Raw genomic sequence first — 14,186 nt, forward strand, 5'->3', positions numbered from 1 at the left:
AGAATGCTGTCCGCCATTTTAAGTCAGATCGCGACGCCGTCTGCCATTTTAAATCGTTGCCGTTGATACTGTGTTGAGAGTTTAACTTTGTATTTGGCTTAAATTTTTCTTAGTAAGATTCACCCTGACCCCGCCCCCCCCCCCCCCGTTCCTGTTGGCTGGTGGCGCAGTGAGATCAGCGCCGGGCTGGAGAACGGAAGTTCGATCCAGTGACAGTCTGCTCCCGTGCCGGGTTGATATTGAGCTCGCAACTTGACCTCGTAAGAAAAAACACTGCCACCTCCAGTTTAAATACCCTCGCGGAATATTGTGGAAGATCAAATACCCAAACTCAGCACAGGCCCCACTTATCCCATTTAGTCTGTCTTAGTGCGGTTCTTAGGATCCAGCGGACCTCGGGAGCCGGCGCAGCTCGGGACCCACCACCGGCAGTGTTTCTGTCCCATTGACAGGAAGCGATCGTGATTGAAAATAAATTGGAAATAATAAAGCGTTTGGAAAGTTGTGAAACGCCATCAGTCATTGAGAAAGCGTTAAGGCTACTTTCGGTCAACGATCGGAACAATTTTAAAGTATAACGGATAAAGTGAGAAAAATGGAGCATGTGAAAGGCCCTACCCCGATGAAAGCTACAATTATTACTATGCAATGCAGTGGTTTAATTATTGGAATACATACATTTCTTAAGTATTTTATATGCATAGAAAAGTAAAATATATACTATATACTAAGACAAACATTTGACAAACTGACGCTAAATAATACCGGATGTACTTGTTCCGACTTACATACAAATCCGACTTAAAGACTGGCTCAGTAACGGAACTCGTATGTAACCCGAGGACTGCCTGTATTCAAACCTTCCAGTAGTTAACAAATCAACTATGGATTTGGTAAATGATAATATCAATGTGATCTGCGTTTCCTTAAACTAAACAACTTAACCAGCATTGTCCAGTCTGAAACAAGGCCAGGTAAATTACCCGTTGTTTTAAAATGCACATTTTGAGCAATAAACCCAGGTTCTGTGCAGCCAGCAAGTCTTCTCTATAGATGGTGCTTGTTTGCAAAGCTGTTCTTTTAAGTTCAAGGTGATTAAGAACTGAAAACTAGCTCCCATTTATGACAAGAAGCAAAACAAAGAATATTGGTTGGAAGTTTAAGGACACTTTGACCTGTAGAAATCCACAGCTGCTACATTTAGAGAGCTGACCCTGGCAGAAAAGAAAACTCCCTCCCCCTGACCCAAAGACATTGAAAATCCATCAGTTTCCTAGAGTGGGGAGTCTAGGATCAGAGAGCACAAACTCAGAACAGAAAGTTATCTCTTTAGAACAGAGATGAGGAGGAATTTCTTTAGTTAGAAGATGGTAACTCTGTGGAATTTATTGCCACAGATGGCTATAAAGGTCAAGTCATTGAGCATATTTAAAGGAGAGGTTAAGAGGTTCTTGATTTGTCAGGGTGTCAAAAGTTGTGGGGAGAAGGCAGGAGAATGGGTTGAGAGGGATAACAAATCAGCCATGATGGAATGGTGGAGCAGACGCGATGGCCTAATTCTGCTCCTATGACTTATGGCCTTATGGTCATGCTTTCAGTCAAGATCCTTCATCAGTACCTGATGTCATCAGGGCCAGCGGTGGAAAGGCTGAGCAGCTTTAACTTCCTCAGCGTGAATATCACAGAGCATCTGCCCTGGGCTTAGCATTCTGATGTAATCACGAATAAAAGGCTCTCGTTTATTAGGAGTTTGAGGAGATTTGGATATCACCAAAGAATCTTAGAAATTTCCAAACATGTATGGTGGAGAGTAATCTGATTATCTGGTATGGAGACTCCAAGCACAGGATCACAAGGGGCTGCTGTAGACTGAGCCAATTCCATCACAGCCACAACATTCCCAACCATCACGGATATCCTCAAGAGGCCCTAAAAAGCGGCATCCATCATGAATCACCTTCGCTGCCCAATATATGTCCTCTTCTTGTTACTACCATCTAGGAGGATGTACAGGAGCCCAAAAACCCCATACCCAATGATTCAGAAACAGCTTCTTCTTCTCCATCATCAGGTTTCCAAATGGTTCATGATCCAATGAATACTAATTGATTTTCTTTTTGTTGTGCTCTATTCTTCATTTATCTTGTAATTTCTGAAACACTCTGGTTTCATTGGCTGCATAAGTTTAGGGAAGACAATCTCTGGCCCTGCCAGACATGTGATGTTGAGATACGAGCCCCCCAAAGCCCCATTTGTGTGGATGCTGTGTAATTCGTTAGCCAGTTACAAATAAGTGCCATGAAATAACAAACAGTACAGCACATACAATTAAAAGATTTAGCTTTATAATTCTTAATTTGAATAAAGGCTGAGTAAAGAAAGAGAAAAAAATAGAAAAGGGCCCATTTTAATGAAACTGTCTAATGTATACAAGTTGAAACTCACGGTTTTTTGATCACCGATCCTCCTTCAGTCTCATCCTGGGCTGTGTCAAATCACGACCCCGCTACGGGTCAGATCCCTCCGGCGACTTCTCTCTTCTTTCCCTTCCCAGGAGCCCCAAGCCCAACCTTAGTGTTCCTCACCAGAGAAACCTCCCCTTAATCCAGCCATCCTAACTGAATGGCACACAATTCTCCTCTCGCTTATCTTCAACAGACAGACAGACAGACATACTTTATTGATCCCGAGGGAAATTGGGTTTTGTTACAGCCGCACCAACCAAGAATAGTGTAGAAATATAGCAATATAAAACTATAAATAATTAAATAATAATAAGTTAATCATGCCAAGTGGAAATAAGTCCAGGACCAGCCTATTGGTTCAGGGTGTCTGACACTCCGAGGGAGGAGTTGTAAAGTTTGATGGCCACAGGTAGGAATGACTTCCTATGACGCTCAGTGTTACATCTTGGTGGAATGAGTCTTTGGCTGAATGTACCTCTGTGCCTAACCAGTACATTATGGAGTGGATGGGAGTCATTGTCCAAGATGGCATGCAACTGGGACAGCATCCTCTTTTCAGACACCACCTTCAGAGAGTCCAGTTCCTCCCCCACAACATCACTGGCCTTACAAATGAGTTTGTTGATTCTGTTGGTGTCTGCTACCCTCAACCTGCTGCCCCAGCACACAACAGCAAACATGATGGCACTGGCCACCACAGCCTTGTAGAACATCCTCAGCATCGTCCGGCAGACGTTAAAGGACAGTAAAAGTAACCCAAACAAGCGGCTTGCACAGAACAGCATAACAGAAAAAACAACAGGAACCAGGGCATTACATTTATAATGATGGTATGTACTGCTGCTGCAAGTCAACAAATGTCTTATCATATGTCAGTGATAATAAACCCAATTCCGATTCTTATTCATACAGTAACCTGCATAACCCTGATCACCATCTCAGCATAACAACCCCACGACATGAGGAGGCATAGTTCTATGGTGCTTGGAAGTAGGTACAAGGGGGATGTCAGAGGTAAGTTTTTCACTCAAGAGAGTGGTGGGTGTGTGGAATGCACTGCCAGTGTTGGTGGTAGAGGCCGATGCAGTAGGGTACTTTAAGAGACTGTTGAGATAGGTACGTGGAGCTTAGAAAAATAAAGGACTATGCAGTAGGGAAATTCTAGGCAGCTTTTAGAGTAGGTTACATGGTCGGCACAGCATTGTGGGCCGAAAGGTCTGTAATGTGCTGTAGATTTCTATGATCCTATGATTGTATGACTTCTTTGCCCTACAATGGACTTTGTGCTTTTTTTTTCTGTTGTGGCTTGTTTATTTGTATATTTTCTTGCGAATGCCAAGTCTCTGATGCTGCCGTGATACTCCTCTCGCTCTGCACTCAAGTATGCAGCCTTACGACAAAAGACTCACCTTTGACTCTGAATGCGACTTTGATGTGCAGACCAGCTTGGTAAAACAGATTGCCTCCTGAACGAACATTAGGGAAACTGAAGGGTTTTATGACAATCCAGTTTTCTTCTGATTATCATTATTAATGCTAAGCTTTTAAAAAAAATACTAAAGTGTTTCAGAATTATGGAACCAGAGGAAGTTCCTGAGGATATTTCTGTGTATGAAAGGTGTAAAGTATGAAGAGTGTTTAATAGCTCTAGACCTGTACTTACCGGAGTTTAGAAAAGTGAGGGGGGATCTTATTGAAGCTTATTGAACATTGAGCAGACTAGATAGAGTGGGCATTGAGAAGATGTTTCCTACAATAAGTGTGTCTAGGACCCGAGGGCATAACCTCAGAAGGGATAGATGTCCATTCAGAACAGAGATGAGGAGGAATTTCTTGACCCTGAAGGTGGTGAATTATTAATTGCCACAGACAGCTATGGAGGCCAAATTACTGGGTATATTTAAAGCAGAGGTTAATAGGTTCTTGGTTTGTCAGGGCATCAAAGGTTATAGGGAGAAGGCAGGAGAATGGGGTTAAGAGGGATAATAGATCAGCCATGGTGGAGCAGACTCAATGGGCTGAATGGCCTAATTCTATTCCTATATCCTATGGTCATAAGGTCTTAATTTAAATTCCACAGTAGCCATAGTGGTTAGCACAATGCTTTACAGTACCAAACTCAGTGACCCAGGTTTGTTTCCCACTGCTGCCTGTAAGGAATTTGTACGTTCTCCCCTTGACCACGTGGGTTTCCTCCGGGTGCTCCAGTTTCCTCCCACAGTCCCAAAGGCCTACCAGCTGGTAGGTTAATTAGTCATTGTAAATTGTTCTGTGACTAGGTTTGGATTTAAATTGAGGGATCGCTGGGCGGTTGGGCTCAAAGAGACAGAAAGGCTTATTCTGCGCTGTCTCTCAATAAATAAATAAAATTTGAATTTGGGGATCTGAGATGACTGATTCAGTAATTTAACCACTGCGTCACTGATTATGATTTTTAAACCATAATAAAGATTATACCAACAGTACTAAAAGCTCTGTGCTCATTAAGGTAATGATAGAGTAGACTGCATTACAAGAATTAAATATTTGATTATTTTTGATTGAGTTGAAAAATATCCTAATACAAAATGTCCAAAACAACCAAATTCCAGATCAGTACGTGCATTTTTCATTGCTGTTTCCTACCGATATTTGACTTTCTAGTGGGCAGCACAGTAGCATAGCTATTAGTGTGACACTTCACAAACAGTAGCTGTAAGATTAGGAATCACTTCCTACCGCTGTCTGTATGGCGACTGTACGTTCTCCTTCTGGCCATGTGGATTTCCTCTGGGTGCCTCAGTTTCCTCCCACTCACTCCGAGTTAGTGAGTTGAGGGCACACTATGTTGGTGTCAGAAGCATGGTGACACTTGCAGGTTGCACCCAGTACATCCTCAGACCGTGTCAGTTATTGACATAAACAATGCACTTCACTGTACGTTTCGATATTTGGATGTACGTGACAAATAAAGCTGATTTTCTTTACGAGAATTGAGTATTTGATTATTTTTTTTATTAAGTTGCAAAGCATCCTAATACAAAATGTCTGAAGCATGAACATTCTAGATCAAAATATATTTTTATCAACACTGTTTTCTATGATAATTGACTTTTAAATTGAGGATCTTTGCAAATAATTTTAGGAGTTGGCATATAATTGGTCCTCCAAGAAGACCACAACCTTGTCATGTCTTGGAGGCTCAATAACTCAGAGATTTATGTTGGCTGGAGTCAGGGCTTTATACTTTGACTCTTGGTGGGGTCACCCATGCCAGACGGAGCAAGTGGCAGATGTCAGACTAAGAGTGGCCCACTGGTCCCCCAGGTTCGGGGGTTCAGCTCAGGGCTAACAACCCTGACTGGTAAAACAAAATTGTTACGGAAACAGCAATGAAGAATCCTTCTACATCTGAGTGTGATGGTATTTCTGAGTCTCCACCTGGAACCTACATGGCTGACAGTAGTGAAAATCGAGCTACTGACATAATGAAGGAAGCCCTGAACACCACCAGAGATGGAGGGCCTTCATTGCTGCCCTAAATGCCAGCGGCGTAATGGGCAGTAGGTGGGTAGGATATACAATTGGTAGATCTTAATATGTTCTTAATTATGAAACTCACTACATACTGAATATATGAATATACAGGGAGAATTTCTTCTTATTATATAGAAAACATATAGATTAGATTATGAAGTCTTTAAAAATTCACAGACAAAGTATATTGAGAGGTGACACTCAACATCATTCCAACCCCCATCACTTACCATTTCTACACAGTCTTCACCACCAAACGCATTGTTGGGTTCGCCTGGTCTCCAGTGACTGTAATTCTGTAGTGGGGTAGAGTCAGTGTACATGAACTGCCTTTCCTTTTCCAGATCATTCACACCAATAAACACCCGAGATAAGCCAGTCTTATTCACGTAGGCTGCAAGCAAGGAGTTTGTTTCTTCATCTTTTGGCATTGCCAGCGATCCTCCCCTGTCCTTGCAGTGCACAAGCGCAGAATTGTAGTTCTTCACTTCTTTCACAATCAGGTAGAATTTCTCCTCAGTTTCTTTGACACCTGCGATCACTTCAGAATGAATGAAGCAAAAGGTTTATTTTAATTGTCAACCATTTGTCATTAGTGGGTGATTGGTGATTCAGAACTCTGAACCGCAGCAAAAGAACCAATCTAGTGAAGAGGATCAACACGTACAACATGCTGGAGGAACTCAGCAGGTCGGGCGGCATCCGTGGAAACGAGCAGTCAACGTTTCAGGCTGAGACCCTTCGTCAGGACCCTTCGTCTCAGCCTGAAACGTTGACTGCTCGTTTCCACGGATGCTACCCGACCTGCTGAGTTCCTCCAGCGTGTTGTAAGTGTTGATTTGACCACAGCATCTGCAGTGTACTTTATGTTTAGTGAAGAGGATAATTGTTGTTATGATCTGGAATGCTTTGTCTGAAAGGATTGTACAAATTCAACAGTGCTGTCTCTTAAAATATTTACTTGGGAAGATAAAAGTTACAGGGCTTTTGGTAATGAGGAAGAATGTTGCAATTATTGAACAGACCCAGAAACAGTTACTTCTACAAACGTTTGTAGATTAAGAAGAAAAATTCAAAGATTTATTAAATTTATTATCAAAGTACATATAGGTTGTCATATATTATCTTGAGATTCATTAACATAAGAACATAAGAAATAGGAGCAAGAGTAGGCCATTTGACCTGTTGATCGGGCTGTGGACTCATCTCCACCTACCTGCCTTTTCCCCATAACCCTTAATTCCTCTACTATGCAAAAATCTATCCAACCTTGTCTTAAATATATTTACTGGGGTAGCCTCCACTGCTTCATTGGGCAAAGAGTTCCATTGATCCACCACTCTCTGAGAAAAGCAGTTCCTCCTCATCTCCATCCTAAATCTACTCCCCCGCATCTTGAGACTATGTCCCCTAGTTGTTTCTACCAGTGGGAACAACTTTCCTGCCTCTATCTTATCTATCCCTTTCATAATTTTATATGTTTCTATAAGATCTCCTCTCACACTTCTGAATTCCAGTGAGTACAGTCCCAGGCCACTCAATCTCTCCTCATAGTTGAACCCCCTCATCTCTGGACTCAACCTGGTGAACCTCCTCTGCATCGCCTCTGAAGCCAGTATATCCTTCTTCAAGTAAAGAGACCAGGTACTCCAGGTGTGACCTCACTAGTACCCTGTATTGTTGCAGCATAACCTCCTGCTCTTAAATTCAATCCCTCTAGCAATGAAGGCCAACATTCTATTTGCCTTCTTGATAGCCTGCTGCACCTGCAAACCAACCTTTTGTGATTCATGCACAAGCACTCCCAGGTCCCTCTGCACAGCAGCATGCTGCAATTTTTTACCATTTAAATAATAATTTGCTCTTTTATTTTTCCTTCCAAAGTGGATGACCTCACATTTACTAACATTGTACTCCATCTGCCAGACTCTTGACCACTCACTTGGAGACCCCTGAAGACTCCATTTGTATGAGAAATTCAATCATACTGTGAACATTCTTTCCAAGAGGATCCCTAACGACAAGATCACTAATTTTACCTGTCTCATTGACAGGTCTCAGTGAAGGAGTGGAGATTTGAAGCTTTGACTCGAGAGATTCTGGAAGTTTTGGTAGTTGGACTGTGCAATCAAGACAATCAAGATTTGAATAGCTCAGCAGAAAGCAGCTGATTGGGCAATTGAGGTCAGGTGACAAGCAGTTTGAAAAGCTCAAACAATTAAATAGAGGGGTAGCTCAAGCTGAGCGGCCAATGAAGGAGTGGAGATTTGAGGCTTTGAGGAGAAGAGGCGGAGGACGAGTTTGTTCCCAGTTAGTCTTTACAGTGCCTCCTGAGATGGTGATGTGCCTCTCCGGTGAGATGTGGCAGTCTTGGGGGAACTCCCCTCTCCCGCAGAGTCACATCTGCCAGAAGTGCTTGCGGCTGGGCGATCTGGAAGACCGTGTGAGGAATCTGGAGCAGCAGCTGAATGACCTTCGACTCATAAGGGAGAATGAGGCAGTCATAGATGAGAGCTACAGGGAGGTAGTCACACCTAGGCTGCCGGAAGCAGGTCATTGGGTGACAGTTCGGGGGGGGGGAAGCAAAGGAGATTAGACAGGTAGTGCAGAGCACCCCTGTAGCCATTCCCCTGAATAATAAGTTTACCGTCCTGGATACTGTTGGTGAGGACGACCGACCAGGTGTGAGCCACGGTGGCAGGGCCTCGGGCACTGAGTCTGACCCTGTGGTGCAGAAGGATGGGACGGAGAAGAGGAGAGCTGTCATCATTGGAGACTCTATAGTCAGGGGAGCAGACAGGAGATTTTGTGGATGTGAGAAGGAAACCCGCATGGTTTGTTGCCTCCCGGGTGCCAGGGTCCGGGATGTCTCTGACCGGGTGCATGACATCCTGGTACGAGAGGGAAAGCAACCAGAAGTCGTGATACATGTTGGGACCAACGACATAGGCAGGAAGAGGGATGAGGTCCTGAAGTGTGAGTTTCGGGAACTAGGCAGAAGGCTGAAGAACAGGACCTCAAGGGTGGCATTCTCAGGATTGCTGCCAGTGCTACATGATAGTGATGGTAAGAATTGGAGGAGATGGCAGTTGAATGCGTGGCTGAGGAGTTGGTGCAGGGGGCAGGGTTTTAAGTTTTAGATTTTTGGATCATTGGGATCTCTTCTGGGGAAGGTGGGACCTGAACAGATTGGATGGGTTGCACCTGAACTTGAGGGGGAGCAATATCCTTGCAGGTCGGTTTGCTAGCATGGTTCGGGAGGGTTTAAACTAATTTGCAAGCTGGATGGGACCCAGAGCGATAGAGCAGTGAAAGAAGTGCATGGTGTAAAGCCAGATCGAACATATAGAGAGGCTTTAAGGAAAGAGAATCAGAATAAAGGGTATAAAGGTAGTAAGGTAGAAGGGCTAAAGTGTGTGTACTTCAATGCAAGAAGCATCAGGAACAAAGGTGATGAACTGAGAGCTTAGATACATACATGGAATTATGATGTAGTGGCCATTACGGAGACTTGGCTGGCACCAGGGCAGGAATGGATTCTCAATATTCCTGGATTTCAGTGCTACAAAATGGATAGAGAGGGGGGGAAATGGGGAGAAGGGGTGGCATTACTGGTCAGGGATACTATTACAGCTACAGAAAGGGTAGGTAATGTAGCAGGATCCTCTTTTGAGTCAGTATGGGTGGAAGTCAGGAACAGGAAGGGAGCAATTACTCTACTGGGGGTATTCTATAGGCCCCCTGGTAGCAGCAGAGATACCAAGGAAAAGATTGGGAGGCAGATTTTGGAAAGGTGCAAAACTAACAGGGTTGTTATCATGGGTGACTTTAACTTCCCTAATATTGATAGGCACTTGATTAGTTCCAAGGGTTTAGATGGGGCAGAGTTTAAGTGTGTCCAGGATGGATTCCTGTCACAGTATGTTGACAGGCCGACTAGGGGGAATGCCATACTAGATCTAGTATTAGGTAACGAACCGGGTCAGGTCACAGATCTGTCAGTGGGTGAGCATCTGGGTGACAGTGATCACCGCTCCCTGACCTTTAGCATTATCATGGAAAAGGATAAAATCAGGAAAATTTTTAAATGGGGAAGGGCAAATTATGAGGCTCTAAGGCTAGAACTTGCGGGTGTGAATTGGGATGATGTGTTTGCAGGGAAATGTACTATGGACATGTGGTTGATGTTTAAGGATCTCTTGCAGGATGCTAAGGATAAATTTGTCCTGGTGAGGAAGATAAAGAATGGTAGGGTGAAGGAACCATGGGTGACAAGTGAAGTGGAAGATCTAGTCAGGTGGAAGAAGGCAGCATACATGAGGTTTAGGAAGCAAGGATCAGATGGGTCTATTGAGGAATATAGGGTAGCAAGAAAGGAGCTTAAGAAGGGGCTGAGAAGAGCAAGAAGGGGGCGTGAGAAGACCTTGGCGAGTAGGGTAAAGGAAAACCCCAAAGCATTCTTCAATTATGTGAAGAACAAAAGGATGACAGGAGTGAAGGTAGGACCGATTAGAGATAAAAGTGGGAAGATGTGCCTGGAGGCTGTGGAAGTGAGCGAGGTCCTCAATGAATACTTCTCTTTGGTATTCACCAATGAGAGGGAAATTGATGACAGTGAGGACAATATGAGTGAGGTTGATGTTCTGGAGCATGTTACTATAAAGGGAGAGGAGGTGTTGGAGTTGTTAAAATACATTAGGACGGATAAGTCCCCAGGGCCTGATGGAATATTCCCCAGGCTGCTCCACGAGGTGAGGGAAGAGATTGATGAGCCTCTGGCTCTTTATGTCCTCGTTGTCCATGGGAATGGTACTGGAGGATTGGAGGGAAAGTAGTAGGGATAGGGTTAATTATAGACCAGTGAGCCTTACATCTGTGGTGGGAAAGCTGTTGGAAAAGATTCTTAGAGATAGAACCTATGGGCATTTAGAGTATCATGGTCTGATCTGGGACAGTCAGCATGGCTTTGTGAAGGGCAGATCATGTCTAACAAGCCTGATAGAGTTCTTTGAGGAGGTGACCAGGCATATAGATGAGGGTAGTGCAGTGGATGTGATCTACATGGATTTTAGTAAGGCATTTGACAAGGTTCCACACTGTATGCTTATTCAGAAAGTCAGAAGGCATGGGATCCAGGGAAGTTTGGCCAAGTGGATTCAGAATTGGATTGCCTGCAGAAGGCAGAGGGTTGTGGTGGAGGGAGTACATTCAGATTGGAGGGTTGTGACTAGTGGTGTCCCACAAGCATCTGTTCTGGGACCTCTACTTTTCGTGATTTTTATTAACAACCTGGATGTGGGGGTAGAAGGGTGGTTGGCAAGTTTGCAGACGACACAAAGGTTGGTGGTGTTGTAGATAGAGGATTGTCGAAGATTGCAGAGAGACATTGATAGGATGCAGAAGTGGGCTGAGAAGTGGCAGATGGAGTTAAATCCGGAGAAATGTGAGGTGGTACACTTTGGAAGGACAAACTCCAAAGCAGAGTACAAAGTAAATGGCAGGATACTTGGTAGTGTGGAGGAGCAGAGGGATCTGGGGGTACACGTCCACAGATCCCTGAAAGTTGCCTCACAGGTAGATAGGGTAGTTAAGAAAGCTTATGGGGTGTTAGCTTTCATAAGTCGAGGGATAGAGTTTAAGAGGCGCGATGTAATGATGCAGCTCTATAAAACTCTAGTTAGGTCACACTTGGAGTACTGCGTTCAGTTCTGGTCGCCTCAGTATAGGAAGGATGTGGAAGCATTGGAAAGGGTACAAAGGAGATTTACCAGGATGCTGCCTGGTTTAGAGAGTATGGATTATGATCAGAGATTAAGGGAGCTAGGGCTTTACTCTTTGAAGAGAAGGAGGATGAGAGGAGACATGATGGAGGTATACAAGATATTAAGAGGAATAGACAGTGCACAGCCAGCACCTCTTCCCCAGGGCACCACCGCTCAATACACGAGGACATGGCTTTAAGGTAAGGGGAGGGAAGTTCAAGGGGGATATTAGAGGAAGATTTTTCACTCAGAGAGTGGTTGGTGCGTGGAATGCACTGCCTGAGTCAGTGGTGGAGGCAGATACATTAGTGAAGTTTAAGAGACTACTAGACAGGTATATGGAGGAATTTAAGGTGGGGGGTTATATGGGAGGCAGGGTTTGAGGGTTGGCACAACATTGTGTGCTGAAGGGCCTGTAATGTGCTGTACTATTCTATGTTCTATGTTCATTGCACAGGACCAGATCTAAGATAGCACGTTCCCTTTCGGTTCAGTAATATGCTGTTCAAAAATGCTATCATGGATGCATTCTATGAAGTCCTCCTCATGACAGCCTCGACCAACTTGATTCACCCAATCTATGTGCAAGTTAAAATCCCCCATGATATCTGCTGTTCCATTCTGACATGCCTCAGATATTTCTGTTTATTGCGTGTGCCACTATAAAGTTATTATTCGGTGGCGGATAGACAACTCCCCCCCAGTGATTTTTCCCTTTACTATTTCTAATCTCTACCCAGATGATTCACCATTCTGCTCCTTGGATCTTGTATCATCTCTCACTGTTGCCCTGATCTCATCTTTAAATAAGAGCACTACCCATCTCCCTTATCTTCCTGCCTATCCTTCTGTATTACCTGATATATGGAATTGAATTTAGGAGCCGAGAGGTAATGTTGCAGCTATATAGGACCCTGGTCAGACCCCATTTGGAGTACTGTGCTCAGTTCTGCTCGCCTCCCTACAGGAAGGATGTGGAAACCATAGAAAGGGTGTAGAGGAGATTTACAAGGATGTTGCCTGGATTGGGGAGCATGCCTTATGAAAACAGGTTGAGTGAACTCAGCCTTTTCTCCTTGGAGTGATGGAGGATGAGAGGTGACCTGATAGAGGTGTATAAAATGATAAGAGGCATTGATCGTGTGGATAGTCAGAGGCTTTTTCCCAGGGCTGAAATGGTTGCCACAAGCAGGCACAGGATTAAAGTGCTTGGGAGTAGGTACAGAGGAGATGTCAGGGGTAAGTTTTTTACTCAGAGTGGTGAGTAGTGGAATGGGCTGCCAGTAACAGTGGTGGAAGCAGATACGATAGGGTCTTTTAAGAGACTTTTGGATAGGTACGTAGAGCTTAGAAAAATAGAGGGCTATGGGTAAGCCTAGTAATTTCTAAGGTAGGGACATGTTCGGCACAACTTTGTGGACCGAAGGGCCTGTATTGTGCTGTAGGTTTCTATGTTTCTATGATATCCTTGGATATTTAATTCCCAAACCTCTCCACCCTGCAACCATGTCTCTGTAATGGTCACTAAATAATACCTCTGTGTACTGATTTGTGCCACAAGTTCACTGACCTTGTTTTGAATACTACAGGTGTTCAAATAAAGTGCCCTTACACTCATTGCGCTTTTAGAATCTTGTAATCTCTTACTCTTTTCTTCACTCCACTCTTACTTTTCCCTTTATCTTTTGCCTTTTCTTTATCTTTATCCACACTTTTCTCTTTTACTTTATCTATATTTCTCCAATCTGTTTGAACCCACCCACCCTACTATTTAGTTTAAAGCCCTATCCACAGCCCTAGTTATGTGTTTTGTTAGGATCCAGGTCCCATCACGGTTCAGGTGGAGCTGGCCCCATTGGTACAGCTCCCTCCTTCCCCAATACTTGTGAAAATTTCCCATGAATTCAAAACCACTTCTCCAACAACAATCCTCGATCCACACATATAACTCTCAAAGCTTCTTGACCCAAGTTGCATGTGGTTCAGGTCATAATCTAGAGATTACTACCTTTTTGGTTCTGCTTTTTAGTTTAGTCCCTAGCTGCTCAAATTCCTTCAGCAGAACCTCTTTCCTCGTTCATTTTTTGCAGGCATGTACAAAAAAATAAAGAAATACAATAGAATTTTTGAAAAGGAGATTTACAAGGATGTTGCCTGGATTGGGGAGCATGCCTTATGAGAATAGGTCGAGTGAACTTGGCCTTTTCTCCTTGGAGCGACGGAGGATGAGAGGTGACCTGATAGAGGTATCTGATGTGGAGAAGCATTGATTATGTGGATAGCCAGAGGCTATTTCCCAGGGCTGAAATGGCCAACATGAGGGGCATAGTTTTAAGGTGCTTGGAAATAGGTACTGAGGGAATGTCAGGGGTAAGTTTTCACACAGAGTGGTGGGTGAGTGGTGGGCTGCCAGTGATGGCCGTGGTGAAGGATACAATAGGGT

The 14,186-nt window shown here is 44.0% G+C and overlaps 1 protein-coding gene across 1 annotated transcript in view; it reads right to left on the minus strand.

Moving 5' to 3' along the window:
• Positions 1-5,437: 5,437 nt before the first annotated feature.
• The window catches only part of LOC140722387 (collectin-10-like), a 151,673-nt gene continuing 142,924 nt past the window's right edge, over positions 5,438-14,186 (minus strand). The window contains exon 7 of the mRNA XM_073037165.1: positions 5,438-6,522. Within this exon, the coding sequence (XP_072893266.1) occupies positions 6,134-6,522 (389 nt within the window). The 3' untranslated portion in view covers positions 5,438-6,133. The remainder of the gene's footprint in view (positions 6,523-14,186) is intronic.

Source organism: Hemitrygon akajei, chromosome 1 (genome assembly GCF_048418815.1).
Source record: "Hemitrygon akajei chromosome 1, sHemAka1.3, whole genome shotgun sequence".
In the NCBI taxonomy this organism is placed as follows: domain Eukaryota; kingdom Metazoa; phylum Chordata; class Chondrichthyes; order Myliobatiformes; family Dasyatidae; genus Hemitrygon; species Hemitrygon akajei.